General features: G+C 42.4%; 2 protein-coding genes and 1 non-coding gene across 3 annotated transcripts in view; all 3 read left to right on the top strand.

Annotated features, from left to right (window-relative positions):
* Positions 1 to 1241: 1241 nt before the first annotated feature.
* Positions 1242 to 24777, top strand: part of MICOS10 (mitochondrial contact site and cristae organizing system subunit 10) — a 35971-nt gene continuing 12435 nt past the window's right edge. The window contains exon 1 of the mRNA XM_061184834.1: positions 1242 to 1377. Within this exon, the coding sequence (XP_061040817.1) occupies positions 1314 to 1377 (64 nt within the window). The 5' untranslated portion in view covers positions 1242 to 1313. The remainder of the gene's footprint in view (positions 1378 to 24777) is intronic.
* The window catches only part of NBL1 (NBL1, DAN family BMP antagonist), a 63405-nt gene continuing 39918 nt past the window's right edge, over positions 1291 to 24777 (top strand). The window contains exon 1 of the mRNA XM_061184831.1: positions 1291 to 1377. The gene's annotated coding sequence lies outside the window, so the exon portion shown is untranslated. The remainder of the gene's footprint in view (positions 1378 to 24777) is intronic.
* LOC133089231 (U6 spliceosomal RNA) lies at positions 21095 to 21205 on the top strand. Its single transcript, XR_009700612.1, has one exon. It is a non-coding gene; the product is annotated as a U6 spliceosomal RNA (small nuclear RNA).

Genomic DNA, 24777 nt, shown 5'->3' with positions numbered 1-24777 from the left:
GAGATGTTTCAATACAATGTAGAGAATCCTGTGGGGTAGGTGAGCTCCTGCGACAGTAAGAAGATGGAGGGAGGCTCCATGCTCTATTAGTGGATGGATGAAGGGGGCCTCTAAGTTCTATTAGTGTAGGTTTCCTAGAATGTATTGTTGCAGCTTGAATATAACCAGTAGATGAACAGGAGTCATTGACAGCTTCTAATCAGAGGAATAATAGAGTCAAATCTGTATTTGTTGGTAGGATGGAGGATGGAAACGGGAAGGGAAAACTAAAGGACACCAGCAAAGAGGCTGAATTATGAATAGGAAGCTTGATCTGGAGATAGAATTTGGCACTGTTTGCAATTACTCAGGGAGAGTATGTAAAGAGGATTGATGGGACCCAGCGAACCAACACTCTTAACTAGCTGCAGAGAAAAACAGCCCTGGATGGACCCCTAAGGAGAAGAGTCAGAAGAGGATAATTAGGAAAGACTGGTGTCCTGGGAGTCAAATGAATAAAGAGAAGGCGGAGACAAGGAGGATCAGGAAAGAGAGACAATACCACACAACATCAGTTGTGTCCAATGCTGTACAGAGATCAAAAAGCGTCCACTTTATTTGGCAATAGGTGACTTTTTTTTTTTAATATTTATTTACTTATTTAGGCTGCGCCGGGTCTTAGTTGCTGCACGCGGGATCTTCCTTCCTGCATGAGGGCTCTTTCCTTTTTAGTTGTTGCAGGAGGACTCTTAGTTGCGGCATGCATGTGGGATCTAGTTCCCCGGCCAGGGATCGAACCCCACCCCCTGCAATGGAAGCACGTCGTCTTACTCACTGGACCACCAGGGAAGTCCCCGCAATAGGTGACGTTTGCCAGAGCAATTTCTGTGTTAGTGGTGAAGGCGGGAGCTCCACTGCAAAAAATGAGTAAATGAGGAAGGAGAAAAAGCCAAGATGAGTAAATGAATCAATAAATCCAGCGCTGTGCCCTCACTTGCCCTGGGAATTTCCAAGGCCAACGTCGGGAGTTGGTGTTGTGGAAGGACCTTCCAGACAGGGCTCTGGATGCCGCCTAGGAAACCTGTCTGCCTCGCAACCCTTACGTAGGCGCGGCTCCAAGGTCAGGGTCACCTCTGGCCTCCAGGCAACCCGTCACCTTGACGACCAACTGAAAAAAACCGGAAAGTACGGAAGCTGTCAGATCATCTCGCGATATCTGGCGGGACGTCGTCGGCCTTCCGGGCCTGGGAAACGGAGGCGGCTCTCGCGAGACTTGCCTGGGGTTTGAGCGCGGGGCCCGACGGTCCGGAAAGCTGGAACTGCGGGTGGGGAACATGTCGGATTCAGAGCTCGGCAGGAAGTGGGATCGGTGCTTGGCGGATGCCGTCGTGAAGATAGGTAAGGGGTTCCTCGTCTCCGGCAGGCCCCAGCCGGAGCCGATAAGTTGGCTCAAGGCTCCGCTGACCCGGAGGGCGGAGGAGAAGCCCCGTGAGAGGTCAGGCCGTTCGGCCTGTTCCAGCCCCTCAGGCCATGGAGAGCTGCCCGGGCCCGGGCGGGAGGTCACTACGGCGGCCGGGGACGCGGGCTCCAGGAGTCTGGGTGGCTGCCCGAGGTGAGAGGTGTGGAGATGCAGCCCCGAGGAGTTGGGGGTCGGGTTGGCAGGTGGCAGGAGAGTTGGGGAGCTCTGCGAGTTGAAGCAGTATGCAGGGCGCAACTTTGGGCTGGAGGCTGGAAATTCTCCTCCCTCGTGTCACATCTCTCGCACGGGGCGTGCAGCTTGGCCTGGAGGCCACATTCCTCCTCTGCTGAATCAAAAGTGCCCTCTAAGAAGGTCATCGGGAGCATTTTATAGATACTGTCAGGCTCTAACGTGAGTTGCTGTCATTCCCGACTTGTAACGTGGTTTATAGGCATCAGAGTAGCCTGGGGCCTGAAATCCGAGACATAGTGATGGTGATCTGGAATTAGAATTGCCTTGGAAAGTAAGATAGTGATTGGTAACTTTTCAGCCCTTAGTGTAACTCGGTGTAGCCTTTTAACATGTGCTCAGGGACGACACAAAAATTATGAAGTCACTGCTTGGAGGGGAGAGGGAAAGAGGGAAACTCACTAAGTGCCAGACTCTGTGCTTGGTGTGCAACTTAATACATTATTTAATACAAGTCATGAAATTGAGAGTCAAGTGAAGGGATTTGCCCAGGGCCTAATCAATGGCAAAGTTGGGAATTTAACCCAGGTTTTCTGGTTTCAAATACCATACATTTCTTCGATACTAATTTTTATTATCTAATTTTGATATTTTTGTATGGAAATCTTAGAAAAGTATTTAGGATTGTGCCCTTGAATGAAAATATTGGAAAAGAAATAAAATTGTAAGGTCCATGAGAGCAGGGATGTTTTCTGGTTCATTCACTGCTGTATCCTCAGCTCCCAGAAGAGTGCTTAATAAAAGATGTTGAGAATGAGTCAGTAAATGAAGTAATTTATCACAGCTACATCTTCATCCTCGAATTCACCACTTACCGGCTGTGTGATTTAGGGCAAGTAATCTAACCTCTCTGTGCCTGCTTACTCATTTGTAAATTGGCAATAATGTTGCTATCTCACAGAGTTGTTTTGAGGATTAAATGAGTGAGTTTATGTAGAGGCTTCCTTAACTATGAAATGGGGATAAAGAGATAGATTTACCTAAAAGGGTTATGAAGACTGAAGGACAGAAAAGTACACAAGATACTTGCACAATGCCTGGCACTTACTATATATTCAGTAAATGGTGGTAGTAATAATTGTTGATATTGATACTGTGCCACTGATGATCACCTGAGGCAGTAAGTAGTGTGTGTCATTCATGAGTGGGACATTGGTGGGGCATACACAGGTGGAATAATTAAATGAAGCATGGTGATATATGATTACAGATAAAAACTAAAATAAGTTATTCAGACTTTTTGTTTATTATTATAAATCAAGTAAATGGAGTGGTGGGTTGGGGGAAGTGGGCCTTTAGTAGAGCTTTGGTTAATGACTTGGACTTGGATAGTCAGGGAGAGTGGAAGAACTTGAGCAGAGGCTGGTTGAACTTTTATGGAGGAGGAATTGAAGCACGGAGAGATTAAGTGGCTAGGAGTGGAGGAGCTGGGGTTAGAACCAGGCATTCTAATTTCAGCACCCGCCTACTCCCTAAACAAGGCTGGTTTGGGTGGAGTCAGAATTGTGAATTACCTTAGAGAGATTCTACTTTATCTTGAAGGCTTTTGAGTTGGCTTTGGCTTTTTCACATGCATTCTGCGTATTCAACACCTCTGTCTTAAAAATCTATTGGGACTTCCCTGGTGGCGCAGTGGTTAAGAATCTGCCTGCCAATGCACGGGACATGGGTTCGAGCCCTGGTCCGGGAAGATCCCACATGCCGCGGAGCAACTAAGCCCATGCGCCACAACTACTGGGCCTGTGCTCTAGAACCCGTGAGCCACAACTACTGAGCCTGTGTGCCACAACTACTGAGCCTGCGCTCTAGAGCCCATGAGCCACAGCTACTGAAGCCCGTGCGCCTAGGGCCCATGCTCCGCAACAAGAGAAGCCACCGCGATGAGAAGTCCACGCACCGCAACGAAGAGTAGCCCCAGCTCGCCACAACTAGAGAAAGCCCGCGAGCAGCAACGAAGACCCAACACAGCCAAAAATTAAAAAAAAAAAAAAAAACTATTACTTTCTGCTCCCAGGGCTCAGTAAGTCGAGGCTAGTAGGGAATCATGAGATGGTTTTAAGTAACAAATATGTACTGAGCTATGGGCCAGTCAGTGGGCAGATAGGGAAACAGAAGGCATTTCAGTGCCCTCAACAGGGAACTTATGTGATGTAAATGGAACTTTGGTATGATTGTCCTGGCAGTGTTTTATATAGAACAAATCAGGAGTAGAGGAGGCTAACAGTACTGTGAATGTGAAGTGATAAAAAAGTCTGAACTGTTAGACCAGAAAGGAATGGGTCTATTTGAGAAGCTTCAAACTTTTCCCCCCATTTATAAAAAGGAGATAGTAATACCGACCTCCTGGGCCAGCACAGTGCCAAGTACGTAGTAGAAACTCAATAAATGCTATTTTCTTTATCTTCTCTCCAACTGGGTTAACTTGCCTCATTTCATTTCTTACAAAGATGACTCCAAGGTTAGAACTTAAGTGGTGATGTCATTGATCAGAATTTGGAAGTAAAGCGGGAGGGGTGCATGTGCACCTCATTATACTAAGTTACATATAATACTTAGTAACTGATCATGTGAAGTGGCAGGAGAGAGACTGTAGTGAGAAAAAAGCTCATAATTTTGATTGTTTTTCTGCTTACATGGTTGAATTTGTTTGAGAATGATAATGAGGTTGAGAAGAAGTTTTTAATTTTGAGGGAGAAGCTGAGTTCAGATTTTGAGGGGGTTGTCCCTGAAGTAATGGACGTAGAGAAAGGGCATATGAGAAATGAAGCATGGAAGTGTAATTTGGGGGGACTTTCGTCTAAGAGGTATTTGAGACTATGGAATGAACACTTTTTTTTTTTTGGCTGCCTTAGATCTTAGTTGTGGTATGCAGGATCTTTCGTTGTAGCACGTGGGCTTCTCTCTAGTTGTGGCGCATGGGCTCTAGAGTCTGCGGGCTTGGTTGCCCCGCGGCATGTGGGATCTTAGTTACCCGACCAGGGATTGAACCTGCATCCCTTGCATTGGAAGGCAGATTCTAAACCACTGGATCACCAGGGAAGTCCCTGGAATGAACAGTCTTCTATAGTGAGTGTGTTAGTTCCTATTCCTATAGGCAGTGAGGTTATAGAACTCTTTAAACATCTTTGGCTGCTTGCTTTTCTAGTACTTCAAAATGGAGATGGAGACTCAGGAACGGCAGCCTGCCATAATAAGATAGAGGTTTTGTAGATGTAGGCAGGGAAGAAGGGCCAAGGCAGGCTTTCAGCTGCATATTGATAATTTCATATTCTCTGGCTTCAGAGAGACTGAAGGGAGGTCAAGGTGAATGGACAGCTCCCTTGGTGAGCACTTCTCTGTTTGGCACCTTATAACTAAGTGTTTTCATTCTTTTCCCACCGATTTGCTGAAAAATGACTATTTTAATCGCTCGTGTTTAGCCTAGATATTGTACAGCTGAGTTAAAGAGCCCTCATAAGCATGTACTTTAGGCACAAGTTGTTTTAAAAATTGTTCTTCAAGGATTTACTCTGAAGCTTGAGTAATGTTCTCATATGATTTTGTCCTATGGGAAGAGCTACATTTATTTATAAATACCACCCCTCCTTTCCTATCATAGGGAAAGCAGTTTTATTTCCCCCATATTCTGGTTTTAAAATATCTATTTATTTGTGTATAATAGGAGTATGTGGGATAGAAGATTTCTAATATGGTTTGACCTGGTGTACTGAGCTCATTGACTCAAAGAAACAAAACAAAACACACGCCTCCCTATAATAGGCACAATAGGCCATTGTTTGTTAAACATGTTTCTCTCTTCTTTCACTTCTTGTTCCTTTCTTTTCCTTTCTTCCCCTCACATTTTTCCTTTCTCCCTAGTTCATCCATAAGGTTTGAGACTAATGTCTTTAAAAAATAATAATAACATTGTTAGCATTTAAGAAGTTCCTAGGTGTCCTATTTATTCTCCATCACATCACTAAATTTTTTTAAAGCTTTTTTAAAAAATTTATTTTATTTTATTTTTGGCTGTGTTGGGTCTTCTTTGCTGTGCGCCGTCTTTCTCTAGTTGCAGCGAGCGGGGGCTACTCTTCGTTGCAGTGTCTGGGATTCTCGTTGCGGTGGCTTCTCTTGTTGCGGTGGCTTCTCTTGTTGCGGAGCACAGGCTCTAGGCATGCGGGCTTCAGTAGTTGTGGCATGCGGACTCAGTAGTTGCGGCTCGCGGCCTCTAGAGCGCAGGCTCAGTAGTTGTGGCGTATGGGCTTAGTTGCTCCGCGGCATGTGGGATCTTCCCGGACCAGGGCTCGAACCTGTGTCCCCTGCACTGGCAGGCGTTTTTTTGTGTTTTTTTTTAATATCTTTATTGGAATATAATTGCTTTACAATGGTGTATTAGTTCCTGCTGTATCACAAAGTGAATCAGCTATACATATACATATATCTCCATATCTCCTCCCTCTTGCGTCTCCCTCGCACCCTCCCTATCCCACCTCTCTAGGTGGTCACAGAGCACCGAGCTGATCTCCCTGTGCTATGTGGCTGCTTCCCACTAGCTATCTATTTTACATTTGGTAGTGTATATATGTCCATGCCACTCTCTCACTTCGTCCCAGCTTACCCTTCCCCCTCCCTGTGTCCTCAAGTCCATTCTCTACATCTGCGTCTTTATTCCTATCCTGCTCCTAGGTTCTTCAGAACCATTTTTTTTTTTTTTTTTTTTTTTTTTAGATTCCATATATATGTGTTAGCATACGGTATTTGTTTTTCTCTTTCTGACTTACTTCACTCTGTATGACAGACTCTCGGTCCGTTCACCTCACTACAAATAACTCAATTTTGTTTCTTTTTATGGCTGAGTAATATTCCATTGTATATATGTGCCACATCTTCTTTATCCATTCATCTGTCGATGGACGCTTAGGTTGCTTCCATGTCCTGGCTATTGTAAATAGTGCTGCAATGAACATTGTGGTACATGGCTCTTTTTGAATTATGGTTTTCTCAGGGTAGATGGCAGGCAGATTTTGAACCACTGTGCCACCAGGGAAGCCCCACAAATTTTTCTTAATAGCTCCTATCACCATCTGGAATTTGCAATTTGTTTCTTTACTTGATTGTCCCTCCTCCCTAGAATGTAAACTTCGTGAGAACCAGAGACTGTTTTGTTCACTGTTGACCCCCAGCCCCTGGGATAGAGGAGGCATACAGTAACTACTGTTAAATGAATGATATGTGTTGCTGAGAATTTTGTAGACTCTGTTCTCAGCCTGTATCTGCTACTCAGTGTCTTTATTAACTGAATGAATTAGCATTTAAATTTTAAAAGTCCAAGTAGGGTACATTTCATGTGAATTTCTGCCAGTTCACACTTTGATCATGTGTCCTTGTACTCTTGGAACTGTTACCAACTTTTAATTTCATCTGGGCATGTAAATTATTGTCAGTAATCTTAATAATAAAGTAGTATTAGAAATATTTGGGAGTAGTCAACCAAGAAACATAAACCAGAGAGCACCTTTTTATTTAAACAAGTAGAGCATGATGTTGGTTTAAGTGGTACTGCCAAAGCCTTATTGCAGGAAATTAAAAAGGAGTGAAGAATATTACATTTTATGAATAGCATGTTCCATTAGTTTATGTGAAGGCGTCATTAATGGTTTTTGCTAATTTTATGAATTTATTTTTGTTTTATCAGATTTATTGAATGCTCTGGTTTTCTTTCCCACTCTGCTCAAGGGCTGTGCCATTTATTGATATTTTCCTTGTACATACTGACTAGTTAGTCTTGTGTGTACCCACATGAATAAGACACACATTCTTGCTAATGAGAATAGGAAGCATAGTATTGTGCTAACACAGGAGTCTCAATAGTTCTGGGACAGAGCTGATGCGCTCACCTTTGCTTGTCACTCGGACTCGATGGGAAGTTTTATCTATTTTCTGTTTCCCAGGGGAAATAAGATCCTAAGAGATGAGAGAATCAGAGTTGATGAGACTTATGGAGGTCCTTCCCTGCAATTTGAGAATATCTAAGCCCTGCGAGTGTAGGTCATAGAAGCATTGTCATTGCCCTTAGAGTGCTGTTACAACTCACTCTCGAATGCAGAAGGCCTGTGCTGGCAGGCTGTGACCTCATGACCAAGTTGATGTCTGTGTGGCAGAGGCTATGGCCCCAGATTTGCTGGAGGAAGCTTTGAGGAGAATCTCGCTCCAGTACTTTGTGGATTCATTTGGAGGCCTTGGGAATCCTTAATGTGAAAAAACTGTGAAATTGGCTATGTCCCTTCTCCCCCACATTTCACTCCCACTTTGAGACCAGAGTAAGGAATATCTAGTCTTTTTTTTTTTTTTAATTAATTTATTTATTTTTGGCTGTGTTGGGTCTTAGTTGATGGGCGCGGGCTTTCTCTAGTTGCGGCGAGCAGGGGCTACTCTTTGTTGTGGTGCACGAGATTCTCATTGCGGTGGCTTCTCTTGTTGCAGAGCATGGGCTCTAGGCACACGGGCTTCAGTAGTTGCAGCAGACAGGCTCAGTATTTGTGGCTTGTGGGCTCTAGAGCATAGGCTCAGTAGTTTTGGCACACGGGCTTAGTTGTTCCACAGCATGTGGGGTCTTCCTGGACCAGGGCTCGAACCCGTGTCCCCTGCATTGGCAGGCGGATTCTTAACCACTGCGCCACCAGGGAAGTCCCAGGAATGTCTAGTCTTAATAATCCATGTATTGGCCAGAAAATCTAAAAGAGGGGAAGGAGATGTCATGGTTGGGAGAGGGGTTGACCAATGCCATGATACTTTCCTGAAAAAGGCTGTTCTTGCAAGCCAGGTGTATTAAGCATAAGGAAAAATGCAAGCCATGGACATTTATAAGCAGCCCCTAGAATGTATTCCATTTAATGGACTGTGGTAGCATTCACATGCCTTTCCTTTTCTTTTGCCTGATTTTTTGCATTAGAAATAAATGTACCAATAATTACCTCTCTGTGCCTCAGTTTCCTCAACTATAAAATGGTAGTTGTTTACAAGTGATGATAAAATGAGATAATCTCTGTACAGTGGTTAGTACATTACCTGTACTTGGTAAATACTAGCTGCAGGCATGTGAATGAAGGATAGCAATTATAAATTAAAATAACACATTTGCTCCTATCACGGCTATTGTGGGTGGTATGGAAGTCCGACAATTGGTATTCCAGTTTTATATACATAGTAGTAATAATTAATGTATACTTCTCTAAGCAATTTAATACCAGGCATTGTGGAAATCTCGGGGGAGGGGTGCACAGGTGAATAGGCACTGGGCCTACCCTTGAGGGGCTTACCTTCTTGAGGAATGTGAAGAGGAGGTGGAGACTTCGGAATTCCATCTTAGAGAATTCCATCTTAGGTGTTTAGTAGGTGGACCGGGTGGAGGTCTGCATTTCGGGTCTCAGAAACTGTCCAGGCATCATCCCAGAGGAGAGAGAGACTTTGGCTCCTTCGGGGAGTGATGATAATGGCTACCATTTATTGAGCACTTACCATGTGCCAGACACTGTGCTAAGCATGTTACATTATCTCATTTAATCCTCATAGTCTTGAGGGGTATTTTCCCTCAATTTTTTTTTTAATTGTGATAAAATACAAATAAAATTTACCGTTTTATGGGGGGGATAAATTAGGAGTTTGAGATTAACATATACACACTACTATATATAAAATACATGAACAACAAGGACCTACTGTATAGCACAGGGAACTATATTCAATATCTTGTAATAACCTATAATGGAAAAGAACCTGAAAAAGTTATATATATATATATATATATATACACACATATATATACACACACGTATATATATATATATATATATATAAAACTGAATCACTTTGCTGTATACCCAAAACTAACACAACATTGTAAATCAACTATATTTCAATAAAATTTTTAAAATTTTAATTTAAATTAAAACATTTTTAAATTGACCATCTTAACCGTCTTTAGGTGTACCACTAAGGGGTATTAAATACGTTCACAGTGCTGTACACTCATTACCATCATCTATCTCCATAACTCTTCATCTTGTAAAACTGAAACTGTGTACCCAGTTAACAATAACTCTCTACTCCTGCGCATACCTTCCAGCCCCTGGCAACCACCACTCTACTTTCTGTCTCTGTGATTTTGACTACTCTTAAGTACCTCATGTAAGTAGAATCATACAGTATTTGTCTTTTTGAGATTGGCTTATTTTACTTTGTATAATGTCTTCAAGGTTTACTCTATTTATTTATTTATTTAGGCTGTGTTGGGTCTTCCTTGCTGCGCGCGGGCTTTCTTTAGTTGCGGCCGGTGGAGGCTACTCTTTGTTGCGGTGTGTGGGCTTCTCATTGCAGTGGCTTCTCTTGCTGTGGAGCACGGGCTCTAGGCCCGCGGGCTTCAGTAGTTGTGAGTCGTGGGCTCAGTAGTTGTGGCACACGGGCTTAGTTGCTCTGCGGCATGTGGGATCTTCCTGGACCAGGGCTCGAACCCGTGTCCCCTCCATTGGCAGGCAGATTCTTAACCCCTTTGCCACCAGGGAAGCCCGTTGTGGCTGTACCATTTTACATTCTTACTTACACTGCACAAGAGTCCCAGTTTCTTCACATCCTCACCAACATTTGTTCTTTTCTTTTAAAAAAATTTTTTTAATAGTAGCCATCCTAATCAGTGTAAGGTAGTATCTCATTGTAACTTTGATTTGCATTTCTCTAATAATTAGTGATGTTCAGCGCATCTTTTCATATACTTATTGGCCATTTGTATATCTTCTTTGGAGAAATGTCAGTTCAATTCCTTTGTCCATCTTTTTTTTTTTTTTATCATTTATTTTTGGCTGCGTTGGGTCTTCGTTGCTGCGCGCGGGCTTTCTCTAGTTGTGGCGAGCGGGGGCTACTCTTCGTTGGGGTGCGCGTGCTTCTCATTGTGGTGGCTTCTCGTTGTGGAGCATGGGCTCTAGGCGTGCGGGCTTCAGTAGTTGTGGCATGCGGGCTCAGTAGTTGTGGCTCACGGGCTCTAGAGCGCAGGCTCAGTAGTTGTGGCGCACGGGCTTAGGTGCTCCACGGCATGTGGGATCTTCCTGGACCAGCGTTCGAACCCGTGTCCCCTGCATTGGCAGGCAGATTCTTAACCACTGTGCCACCAGGGAAGCCCCCTTTGTCCGTCTTTGAATTATTTTTGTTGTTGTTGCATTTAGGATTTCGCTATATATTCTTTTTTAGAATATTTATTTATTTATTTATTTTTGGTTGCGTTGGGTCTTTGTTGCTGCGCGTGGGCTTTCTCTAGTTGTGGCGAGCGGGGGCTACTCTTTGTTGCGGTGTGTGGGCTTCTCATTGCAGTGGCTTCTCGTTGCGGTCACAGGCTTCTAGGCGCGCAGGCTTGTAGTTGCAGCACGCGGGCTCAGTAGTTGTGGCTCTCCGGCTCTAGAGCACAGGCTCAGTAGTTGTGGCACATGGGCTTAGTTGCTCTGCGGCATGTGGGATCTTCCCGGACCAGGGCTTGAACCCATGTCCCCTGCACTGGCAGGCGGACTCTTAACCATTGTGCCACAAGGGAAGTCCCATCTCTATATATTCTTGATATTAATCCTTTATCGGATCTGTGATTTGCAAATATTTTCTCCCATGTATGTGGGATACCTTTTTGCTCTGCTGGTATTATCTTTTGGTGCACAAAATTAAAAAATTTTTATGAAGTCCAGTTTGTCAATTTTTTCTTTTGTTGACTGTGCTTTTGGTGTCTGAGCAGCAAAAATCTTGTTTCTCTCTACTCTCATAATGACAGTACTTCTGATGGCAAATGTGTTGGTTTTCCACACCAAGATATTCTCTGACATCAGCTGGGTGCTCCATTGCACAATTCAATTCTGACAATAACAGGATAGCACAGACCCCATGAGTTAAGGGCTTAGTCCCCTAAGACTCTCACTTCAGATGCCAATCAGAAGTCCAGATTGTTACCTACGCTTCTGACTGACTGGCTATGAATCAGAGGTTCCCATGATTCCCTCTTAGGGTTCAGTAATTTGTTAGAATGGCTCACAGAGCTCGGGAAAACAGTTTATTTAGTAGATTACCAGTTTATTACCAAGGATACTAAAGAATCTGAATGAACAGCCAGATGAAGAGATACATTTGGTGAGGTCCTGAAGGGTCCCAAGCGCAGGAACTTCTGTTTCTGTGGAGGTGGGGTGCACCTCCCTCCTGGCATGTAGCCCTCCTGGCATGTAGATGTGTTCACCATCCTGGAAGCTCTCAGAACCCCATACTTTTGGGATTTTTCGGAAGCTTCATCATGAAGGCATGATTAATCATTAACTCAGTCTCCAGCCCCTCTCCCCTTCTTGGAGGATGGGGGATGAGGCTGAAAATTCCAAGCGTGACTTGGTCTTTCTGGTGATCAGCCCTCATCCTGAAGCTATGCAGGAGCCCATCAAGAGTCGCCTCATTAGAGTAAAAGACACGGCTATCACCCAGGAAGTTCTAAGGGATTTAAGAGCTCTCTGCCAGGAACTGGAGGCAGAGACCGATATATGTATTTGTATGATTTCATATCCAAGAAATCATTGCCAAATCCCATGTGGTGATGTTTTTGCCCTATGTTTCCTCTTAGAGTCTTAGAGTCTTACAGGTTTTTGAGCTGTATTCAGTTAATTTTTGTATATGGTGCCAGATAAGGAGATTCTGATTTCATTTTTTTTGCATGTGGATATCCAGTTTTCCCAGAACCATTTGTTGAAAACACAGGCCTTTCCCCACTGAATGGTCTTGGCACCCTTGTCAAAAACCAGTTGACCATATATGCAAGGGTTTATTTCTGGGCTGTCTATTCCATTGGTCTATCTGTCTGTCTTTATGCCAGTACAACACTGTGTTTTTTTTTTTTTTGACCGTGCCGTGTGTTTTGAGAGATCTTAGTTCCCTGACCAGGGGTTGAACCCGGGCCCACGGCAGTGAAAGCTCTGAGTTCTAACCACTGGACCACCAGGGAATTCCCAGTACTACATTGTTTTGATAACTGTAGCTTTGTAGTAAGTTTTGAAATCAGGAAATGTGTCTCTTGGTTTGTTCTTTTTCAAGATTATTTTGGCTATTCAGGGTCCCTTGAGATTCCATATGAATTTTAGGATGGGTTTTATATTTCTGCAGAAAATATCATAGGATTTTGATAGGGATTGCATCGAATCTGTAGATCACTTTGGATAGTATTGACATCTGGTAGCAAATAATATTCTATGGTATGGATATACCACATTTTGTTTATCCATTTATCAGTTGATGGACATTTAGGTTGTTTACACTTTTTTGCTATTATGAATAATGCTGCTGTGACCAAGTATACCAGTTTTTATATGGACATATGTTTTCATTTCTCTTGGGTATGTTCCTAGGAGTGGGATTACTGGATTGTATGGCTCTTTGTGTAGCATTGAGAAAAACCATTAAATGTTAAGCTGAAGAGTGATGTGGTTGAATGTCTGATTTCAGAAAGATCCCTGAAGTATTATGAGAATGAATTGGAAAGGGCCAGAATGAGGGCAAGGGATGTATTAGTATATTATTGCAAAGTCATGTCATAAGTGAAATGATCAGGTTAGAGGAACCCAGAACTAAGATGGGGGCAGAAGGAGTGGAATGGAGACGGATGTAATGGTGACAGTACAGCAGTAATGTTTACAGAACTTGAAATGCAGTCTCACGAGCAGGAGTCGTCAGGGTGATGTCAAACCTACATAAATGGAGAGCGGAATTGCGGTTGACAGGTAGGAGAGGCAGGAGGGGAGCCCAAGTAACATTTTGCAGTTTATTAATTTCTGTTATGTCTTGAGATTTGTCACTGGTTATATGCAGCTCAGTCAACAGGGATGAAAGTTAATGCTTTGCCATGCATTCATCTTCATGAAAAGAAAGGGTTTGGCCTTGTTCCTTCCTTGCTAAGAAAGTAGGACAGTAAATGATTTAGCAGCTGACCTACCTTAGAATTAACCAGCAGGTTTTGCGTATTCATCCGCTAATCAATTACGTGTAGTTAAATTGATTGTTTAAGACCATTTTAATGTTAAAAAAAATACTATACTGGTCAACTAATCTATAACAAAGGAGACAAGGATATACAATGGAGAAAAGACAGTCTCTTCGATAAGTGGTGCTGGGAGAACTGGACAGCTACATGTAAAAGAATGAAATTAGAACACTCTCTAACACCATACACAAAAATAAACTCAAAATGGATTAGAGACCTAAATGTAAGACAGGACACTATAAAACTCTTAGAGAAAAACATAGGAAGAACACTCTTTGACGTAAATCACAGCAAGATCTTTTTTGATTCACCTCCTATAGTAATGGAAATAAAAACAAAAATAAACACAAATGGGACCTAATGAAACTTAAAAGCTTTTGCAAAGCAAAGGAAACTACAAACAAGACGAAAAGGCAACCCTCAGAATGGGAGAAAATATTTGCAAACGAATCAACGGACAAAGGATTAATCTCCAAAATATGTAAACAGCTCAAGCAGCTCAATATTAAAAAAACAAACAACCCAATCAAAAAATGGGCAGAAGACCTAAATAGACATTTCTCAAAGAAGACATATAGATGGCCAAGGAGCACGTGAAAAGCTGCTCAACTGCTCAACATCACTAATTATTAGAGAAATGCAAATCAAAACTACAGTGAGGTATCACCTCACACCAGTTAGAATGGTCATCATCAGAAAATCTACAAACAACAAATGCTGGAGAGGGTGTGGAGAAAAGGGAATCCTCTTGTACTGTTGGTGGGAATGTAAATTGATACAGCCACTATAGAGAACAGTATGGAGGTTCCTTAAAAAACTAAAAATAGAATTACCATATGACCCAGCAATCCCACTACTGGGCATATACCCAGAGAAAACCATAATTCAAAAAGGCAGGGCTTCCCTGGTGGCGCAGTGGTTGAGAGTCCGCCTGCCAATGCAGGGGACACGGGTTCGAGCCCTGGTCTGGGAGGATCCCACATGCCGTGGAGCAGCTGGGCCTGTGGGCCACAATTGCTGAGCCTGCGCGTCTGGAGCCTGTGCTCCGCAACAAGAGAGGCCGCGATAGTGAGAGGCCCGCGCACCGCGATGAAGAGTGGCCCCCGCTCGCCGCAACTAGAGAAAGCCCTCGCACAGAAACGAAGACCCAACACAGCCATAAATAATAAATAAATAAATAAATAAATAAATAAATGAATAAATAAATTAAAAAAAAAAAAAAAAAAAAAGGCACATGCGGTAGCACAGGGAGATCAGCTCGGTGGTTTGTGACCACCTAGAGGGGTGGGATAAGGAGGGTGGGAGGGAGGGAGACGCAAGAGGGAAGAAATAGGGGAACATATGTATATGTATAACTGATTCACTTTGTTATAAAGCAGAAACTAACACCCCACTGTGAAGCAATTATACTCCAATAAAGATGTTAAGAAAAAAAAAAAGGCACATGCGGGACTTCCCTGGTGGCGCAGTGGTTAAGAATCCGCCTGCCAATGCAGGGGACATAGGTTCGATCCCTGGTCTGGGAAGATCCCACATGCCACGGAGCAACTAAGCCCGTGCACCACAACTACTGAGCCCACGTGCCACAACTACTGAAGCCCGCGCACCTAGAGCCCGTGCTCCGCAACAAGAGAAGCCACTGCAATGAGAAGCCCGCGCACCACAACTAAGAGTAGCCCCCGCTCGCTGCAACTAGAGAAAGCCCGTGCGCAGCAACGAAGACCCAACGCAGCCAAAAATAAAAAAAACAAACAAACAAAACAGACACATGCACCCCAATGTTCATTGCAGCACTATTTACAATAGCCAGGTCATGGAAGCAACCTAAATGCCCATCAATAGATGAATGGATAAAGATGTGGTACATATATACAATGGAATATTGCTCAGCCATAAAAAGGAATGAAATTGGGTCGTCTGTAGAGGCGTGGATGGATCTAGAGACTGTCATACAGAGTGAAGTAAGTCAGAAAGAGAAAAACAAATATCGTATATTAACGCATATATGTGGAACCTAGAAAAATGGTACAGATGAACCGGTTTGCAGGGCAGAAATAGAGACACAGATGTAGAGAACAAACGTATGGACACCACGTGGGGAAAGTGGCAGGGGTGTGGTGGTGGTGGTGGGATGAATTGGGAGATTGGGATTGACATGTATACACTAATATGTATAAAATAGATAACTAGTAAGAACCTGCTGTATAAAAAATAAATAAAATTCAAAAATTCAAAAAAAAATACTATACTGAAAGAGGCCATTGAATAGTCATGGAAAAACAAAGCAAATTACTGTTTTTCTTTAAGTATCAGTTCATCTGATAAATGTGGGTTACCACAAAGTATTGGTGGCTCACCAAAAAGTGCCTTTTGGTAGCCTGTGTTTGCAAACTGATACCTCTCCATTTCATGGAGTGATATCAATTAGGGTAAACTAAAATACTTCAAAGGTTTTTGGTTGTTTATAGGTTTGGGTTTCAAATTAGTACATGTTAATTGTTGAATTAGTAGCCGTATTTTGTTTGTTTTATGTATTTATAAACAATGTTTGGGAGCAGAAATCCTTTTTCCATTTGCAGCAGCAATATGAATAATGGAACATTGTGATCTTCCTAGAGGAGAATTTTCTGTTAGTATTGTAGAATAATGTAATTAGGCACTATATGAAACTTGAAAACATATTTAAATTTTTGTTCTGGCTGTGGTTTTATGCTTTCCTAAAATGTGGCCTGAAACAGTTTATTAGTAAATATGCTGAATTGCTTTTTCTGGCAAGTGCATTTCAGTGTTGAATCCAAGGGAAAATACAAATATTTACTTATAAAAGTCGTTTGGTGTGGTAATATTTTTACCACGGCCATTAACCCACTATTGAAATGTTAGGGCATTGCTAGGTTGGATCCTGTTTATTTAAAGGCCAAGAGAGGGAAAGAGAGAGGAAGTTAACATTAATTGAATATCTGTTATGTGCCACCATACTTGGCACACTAATATATTATCCCTTTTTTACTCTCCTAGCAATTCAGTGAGGAAGTTTATATTATCTCTTTTTCAGCAAGAAAAATAATGCTCAAAGATACTTGTAGAAACTGAGAAGTTCATTTAAAAATCCACATGAAAATGTAAACAATCCAAAACAAAGTGATTTTTTTTGTTTGTTTTGGCTGTGCCCTGAGGCATGCGGGATCTTAGTTCCCCAACCAGGGATCGAACCCCTGCCCCCTGCAGTGGAAGCGCAGAGTCTTAACCACTGAACTGCCAGGGAAGTCCCCAAAGCGATTTTTTAAAAGAAAAACAAAGTTGGAAGACTAACATTACCTGATTTCAAGACTTACTGTAAAGCTTCAGTAAACAAGTCAGTGTGGTGTTGGAGAAGGGATACACGTATAAATCGGTGAGATTGGCTAGTGTCTAGAAGTAGACCCATAAATATATTGTTAATTCATTTTTGACAAAGATGCCAAGACAGTTTAATGGGGAAAGGAAAATCTTTTCAAGAAATTGTGCTAGAATAACTGGGTATCCATAGAGAGAAAAAAAATGAACCTCATTATCACATATAAAAATTAACTTGAAGAATCACAGACATGTAAAAGCTAAAACTAAATATTTCTAAAAGAAAACATAGGAGAAAAATCTTTGTGACCTTGAGTTCAAAAAGATTCCTTAAAAAAAAAAAGATTTCTTAGGTCACAGAAAGCAAAATCACAAAGAAAAAAATTGATATGCTGGATTTGATCAAAATTTAAAACTTGCTCTTTGAAAGACACCATTAAGAGAACAAAAAAAGGCAAGCCACAGAATGGGAGAGAATATTTGCAATACATGTATCTGATAAAGGACTTGTTTCCAGAATAAAGAATTTTAAAATTTCATCATAAGAAGACAATCCATCTGAGAAAATTAGTAAAATGTTTGAAAAGATTCTTTGCAAAAGAAGTTATACTAATGGCAAATAAGAACATGAAAAGATGTTAACATCAATGGGCGTTGGGGAAATGCAAATTAAAATCATAATGAGATACCCCTATAGACCCATTAAAATAGTTTAAAAGACTGACAACATTAAAGGTTTTCTAGGATGTGGAGCAACTGGAATTCTTGTACACTGTTGTTGGGAAAGTATAATGGCACAATCGTTTTGTAAAACTGGTAGTTTCTTATAAAGTTAAACATACCATCTATTCATTCTACTCCTGGGTATTTATTTACTCAGGAGAAATGAAAACATATGTTCACAAAAAGTCTTATATATATGTCCTTGAAAGGTGTCCTTGATAATCATAAAGTGAGAAAAGCAAATTTTAGAACATCATGTGTGATAAACGATCCTACTTATATAAATGGAGTGATAAACAATAAACTTAATCCAAATTACTTCTTGGAATGATAATGATGCTTGGTGGGGAGGATCATTAACTTTGCTCTTTTTATGATGTAAGGAAATAAACATGAGAACAATTTCTGTTCAAAAAATTATTTACTGAGTTCATTTGGTTCCTACAGTTGAGGACTATGAATAATCTTTAAATAAATATGTTAAGTCTAGTTTTGTTATTTAGTAGGTTAGTTTAAATAAGCTTTTCACTAACTTTGAAATTACACTGGTAACTATTAATGAAGTTTCTCATTGATTGACAGGTTAATGGGATTCGCTCTTGGTGGACGTGATGTCCCATTGTTGCTTTCCTTGTTTGGCCCCAGTTGAATAACTTCCATGAATACATAGACTTACAGAATGATAGATTATTAGAGCTGGAAGGAGCCTTAGGGATTCATTTGGTCTAGTGGTTTTTAAATGTCTTCCAAAGTACCCTAGTGGTTGCCACTGGCGGAGGGGGGCTAGGTACAGAGCAGAAAGGGAAGGCCGAGCAAATGGATTTCTAGTCAGGCTTTCAGCCCAGTCCCCTCCCCCTGCCCGAACAGAGCAACTCTGCTTTGATCTGTTGTATTTATATATTTTCTGCATAAGATTTTATTTGGAAAAATAATTTGAATGCTTTGGAGGGAAAAAAGACTGATAACAGTGATTTCCACCCTTTCATTTAACAGATTGGAAAAATGATGTCTGGAGAATTTGAGATGTGTTTCCCAGGGTCTGTTCCTATAGAGTGATTTGTTTGGAACCTGTTTCTGTTCTGGATATTGGACAGATTTGTCCACGAGACTGCTGCTTTACAACTCCTCCTGGATTTACCCAGTCACTGGGGTCCCACACACTTGGGGCACACACACACACACTCTCTCCATTCTCCTACCACTGACCAGTCAGTAACGTAGTTTGGACCTTGGTTTAAGATAACATTTCTATTGAATGTGTTTGCTTCCTATTTCAGCTAGAGACCATTTCTAACTGAGAAATGGCTATCTAGAATCATATAACTTATATGTTACAACAAACAGGGGAGTTTATTTATCATGTTTTCAAAATGTGGTCTATAGAGCCCTAGAGTTTGTGGGGCCCATCTGGGGTGGGGACAAGTACAGGGTTCAGGAGGGTAGGGCCTGGATGCTACTTGGACTCCTCAAATAGCAGCTTAGTTTTATCTTTTGAATGTACTGGGCTTTCACAGAAGATTTCTCTGGAAGAAAGGCTTTCTGCTTTGAAAGAAAGAAGAGGAAGAAGGAAGGGAATTGTGTCCAGCCTCTCACTGTAAGGGTGAGGGAACTGAGGGCCTGCAGTGTTAACCTCCTTCAGCTGGAAAAGCAGTGTGTGGGACATTGAAAGAAGAGTCGGCCTTGGGAATTCCCTGGTGGTCTAGTGGTTGGGACTCGGCGCTTTGACTGCTGTGGCCCAGGTTCAATCCCTGGTCGTGTACCATTTGGCATGGTGCAGCCCAAAAAGAAAGAGTGGGCCTTGAGCCGAGTGAGCTTGGGGCAGTCTTTGGCTTCTTTGAGCCTCAGTTTCCTCTTCTGTAAATTTGGGATGCTAATCCCTACATGGTTTTGATGAAGCCCAGGATTAGGTAATAACCTAATGGTTGTGAAAGTATTTTATAAACTGTAAACCCCTAGACTGGGGGTGAAGTACCTCCTCACCCCCAGGGACATTTGGCAATGTTTGGTTCCATGTATGGTTGCCATACTGGGGGATGGGGGAGTGGGGGTACTGACATCTGGTGGGTCGCGGACAGGGATGCCGCTGAAACGACAGCACCCACGACAAAGGAATACCAGCCCCAAATGTCAGCAGTCAAGGTTGATAAATCCTGCCCGTGACAAATGTAACTTCTCTAGACTTCTCATTCTTTACGACTCCCCTGCCACAGCCCTGCCAGACTACACTCACCCAACACAGGGTCGAATATTCATACATATAGTACATCTGTACTCACAGACTCTTTCAGCAACAAACATAATGGGAAATGAAGTGGAAAAAAAAAGAAAAAGGAACAAACAGAATAATTAGAATGACTTTTTTTTTTTTTAATTTATTTATTTATTTTTGGCTGTGTTGGGTCTTCGTTTCTGTGCGAGGGCTCTCTCCAGTCGCGGCGAGTGGGGGCCACTCTTCATCGCGGTGCGCGGGCCTCTCACTATCACGGCCTCTCTTGTTGTGGAGCACAGGCTCCAGACGCGCAGGCTCAGTAGTTGTGGCTCACGGGTCTAGTTGTTCCGCGGCATGTGGGATCTTCCCAGACCAGGGCTCGAACCCGTGTCCCCTGCATTGGCAGGCAGATTCTCAACCACTGCGCCACCAGGGAAGCCCAAGAATGACTTTTTAAAAAAAAAAAAATTTGGCCACACCGCACGGCTTCTGGGATCCTAGTTCCCTGACCAGAGATTGAACCCGCGCCCTCAGCAGTGAAATCACGGAGTCCTAACCACTGGACCGCCAGGGAATTCCCTAGAATGACTTTAAAGAAAGCATAGCTTATAATTTTTAGGTCTTTTTTTTTTTTTGACTAAATACATACTTGTAAAAAATAAAAAAAAGAACTGTACTACTTAAAGTGAAAGTCCATTGGAATCTAGATAATGATTATTAACAATTTAACTTGTCATTTTTAAAAGAAGTGGAGAAAGTGAATTTGAAATGCTTTTTATTTATTTATTTTAAAAATTATTTATTTATTTATTTTTGGCTGCATCGGGTCTTAGTTGGGGCACTTGGGATCTTTCGTTGCGGCGCGAGGGCTTCTCTCTAGTTTTGTGGCACGGGCTCCAGAGCATGTGGGCTCTGTAGTTGCGGCACGTGGGCTCTCTAGTTGTGGCACGTGAGCTTAGTTGCCCTGCAGCATGATGGGATCTTAGTTCCCTGACCAGGGATTGAACCCGCATCCCCTGCATTGGAAGGTGGATTCTTAACCACTGGACCACCAGGGAAGTCCCTGAAATGCTTTTTAGAAAGCATGATAGGAACAAGAAATAAAGGATAAAGAGGTGAGCTCACTTCGGCAGCACATATACTAAAAAAAATTGGAATGATACAGAGGAGGTTAGCATGGCCCCCGAGCAAGGATGACACACAAATTTGTGAAGCCTTCCGTATTTTAAAAAGGGGGGGGGTACCACTTAGAATAACATTTTGGAAGAATATGGGATATGAAAATATGGTCAATATTAATGGAGGATGGGGAGCCGTTTAGAAAAATGGTACGAGTGAGATGTGTCTGGGAGAGAGGGCAGATGGGGGGGCAGATCACAGTGTGGCCCAGGTGCTTGTTTAAAATAATAGAGACCCACCACCAAGTTGCTTCAATTGTGTATATCTTCAGGTAGAATTTGATTAATAGTTAACAGTGTATATGGGAGGAATTGAAATCCATTGCTTTTACTTCCGTTTTGTTTATCCAACCTAAACCTGCATTAGAATGCTTAGGATAATTTGTAATTATTATAACACTCTGACATAATTGTTGATGGATTTGTAGACCTACTTTATTTTGACAAATGTTAGAAACAAATGTTTCTGATTGTTTGTCACAACCTGCACATATAAACTACTCAGAATTCCTTTTTGATAGATTTTAAATGATTAACTGAAGCAAATGATTTGAGCAACATAATTCACTTTTTACTAGGAAGGTAGTCCTAAGAAAGCTGCTAGTTTCTTGGCATCATTTCAGATGACTACATTGAAGTCCATGAGTTGTAGGAATTCTTTTTTTTTAACCATTTCAGCATAAGCCTGTATGTGAGCTTATAATATCCCCCTCTGATTAGAAGCAAAAATACAGTATATTACTGCTCTAATCTTATGTTGTCTTGACATTAGTATAAATGCTACTAATCTTATGTTTTCCCGGAAGAGATTGGCTGTGACCATTGAAAAAAAATCACAGCTTTTTTCCCTTTGTTCCAACTGCAACTTGAAGTTCATTTTATTTCAGCGCATAGCTTATCTTTAGGAAGACTTTTTTTTTCTTCACTCAGTGTATGAGAACTAAATTTTTGGTTTCTTAATGTATGCAAGTCCAGTGATTTGGAGAGGTTTATTTATGGGGCTTTGTAGAGTACTTATGCCTTTAAGAAAGACTGTAGGCTTCCCTGGTGGCACAGTGATTAAGAATCCGCCTGCCAGTGCAGGGGACACGGGTTCGAGTCCTGGTCCAGGAAGATCCCACATGCCGCGGAGCAACTAAGCCTGTGCGCCTCAACTACTGAGCCTGCGCTCTATAGCCCACGAGCCACAACTACTGAAGCTCGCGTGCTTAGAGCCTGTGCTCCGCAACAAGAGAAGCCACCACAATGAGAAGCCCGCTCACCGCAACGAAGAGTAGCCCCCGCTCGCCGCAACTAGAGAAAGCCCGCGCACAGCAGTGAAGACCCAATGCAGCCAAAAATAAATAAATAATTAAATAAATAAATCTAAAAAACAAAGAATGACTGTAGAATACTACTATAATAGAAAGTCAGCTGGGTGCTGTTTCCTAAACCTCATAATCTTGGGCACTTTATGAGAGCCAGATTTTTAAGAAGACATTTAAATTAAATTAATTAATTAATTTAAAAAATTTATTTATTTTATTTATTTTTGGCTGTGCTGGGTCTTCGTTGCTGTGCGCGGGCTTTCTTTAGTTGCTGCGAGCGGGGGCTACTCTTTGTTGCGGTGCATGGGCTTCTCATTGCGGTGGCTTCTCTGGTTGCGGAGCACGGGCTTCAGGTGTGCGGGCTTAAGTAGTTGTGGCTCGCGGGCTCTAGAGCGCAGGCTCAGTAGTTGTGGCGCACAGGCTTAGTTGTTCGCGGCGTGTGGGATCTTCCTGGACCAGGGCTTGAACCCGTGTCCCCTCCATTGGCAGGCGGACTTTTAACCACGGCGCCACCAGGGAAGCCTGAGAGCCAGATTTGAACAGCAAAGAAAAAGTTGCTTGCTCACGGAGGTCCCCGAAATTCAGGCAAGCCATTCCCACACTTTTGTGAATGCTGGTCTGGGATAGTCACCATTTGCACCAACACTACCTTAAATGCAAAACCATTGGTATATTTTTAAAATATTTGACCCCCTTTTCCATCTCTGCATCTCTGTCCATGACTATATCTTTACCTAAGGATCCCTTATCTAAGAATCATCATAAAGTGTGGTCACTCCCACTCCTCAGAAATTCCTAATCCCTGGTCAGAGTCGTGCTTTAACCTGTCCTGCTTACCTTTAGTACCGTCTCTCATTTCTGCTAGGCATGGAGTACACAAAGGCAGGGGGTGGGGGGAGTGTGGTGTTGAGGAGAGACCAAAGTATGTAGGGTCACATTTTTCAGTCAGATAGCAGAGAAGGGAGAATCAGAAGTCTGGACCTAGCTCCCGCCTGGCCTACTGCAATGGCTTTCTCCTAACTGGTGTCTCCATCTTTGATGGAGCCTTCTTCAAATCTGTCCTCATTGCTGTGAGTGGGCTGTTGTAAAGTACACATCTGATGTGTTGTTTCCCTGCTTAATTTCTGCCACTGCTTCCCTACTGCTTGTAATAGAGGCCAAGATCCTTAGTTTGCCATAAAGGACTGTCTTGCTTTGTCTCCCGCTGCACACTCGGTAACTTAGTAACTGGGAGCTCCTCGTAGTCCATTTCTCTCGTCACCTTCTCTCCCGCTCCCTTCTCCAACCCTCCAGGATGGCTTGGGTACCCTTCTCAGTGCCTCGAGCACATCCTGTTTCTGTCATTGTTCCTTGTACTTTGAGTTTCTAATTATCAGTAGGCTCTAACACTAAATAATGAACTTACTGAGTGCAGGACCTTATTTCCTGGGGCCTAGCATAGTGCTTGGCACACAGTGGGTGCTCAGTTTGTGTAATGAAGGAAATGCCCACACATAGTGTTGGCTAGGATGAATTTTGGAAGGTATTTAGTTTCCTTTGGTAAGTAAGGTTGATTATAATAACTTTGTATATCTGTGAGGAGGCCACACTGGTGGCAGGGTTAACATGGTGACCAAAGACGAGGCCTCTGGAGTCAGACTGCCTGGGTTCAAATCCCAGACATGTGACCTGAGGCAAGTTACTTAACCTTTCTGTGTCTCAGTTTCTTGGTCTATAAAATGGGGCTAATAAGAGAAGTTTATTGTGAAGATGTAATGAGGTAATTTAATCCTGAAGCATTAGTGCTTAGCAAATGCTTTCCCCTTTATGTGATGTTATTTGGTGTTCATGAAAACATTGTATATGTTGCATTTTTGTAAATCAAGTTATATTTTAGATTTGTTAAGGGAATTTGGTATTAAAAGGTTATTTGATGACTTTTCAATAGCACCAATGTTTTTTTAAATTTTTATTTATTTATTTATTTATGGCTGCGTTGGGTCTTTGTTGCTGTGTGCAGGCTTTCTCTAGTTGCGGCAAGCGGGGGCTACTCTTCGTTGTGGTGCGCAGGCTTCTCATTGCAGTGGCCTCTCTTGTTGTGGAGTACGTGCTGTAGGTGCGCGGGCTCAGTAGTTGTGGCTCGCAGGCTCTAGAGCACAGGCTCAGTAGTTGTGGCGCATGGGCTTAGTTGCTCTGCGGCATTGGGATCTTCCTGGACCAGGGCTCGAACCTGTGTCTCCTGCATTGGGAGGCGGATTCTTAACCACTGTGCCACCAGGGAAGCCCCAGCACCAATGTTTTTATAATTATCCAGGTAGAAGTTCTCAGCATTTTCT

This window comes from Eubalaena glacialis, chromosome 3, assembly GCF_028564815.1.
Source record: "Eubalaena glacialis isolate mEubGla1 chromosome 3, mEubGla1.1.hap2.+ XY, whole genome shotgun sequence".
NCBI classification, from domain to species: Eukaryota; Metazoa; Chordata; class Mammalia; order Artiodactyla; family Balaenidae; genus Eubalaena; species Eubalaena glacialis.
Note: the sequence above shows the minus strand (reverse complement) of the source record. Positions and strands in the feature narration are given on the sequence as shown.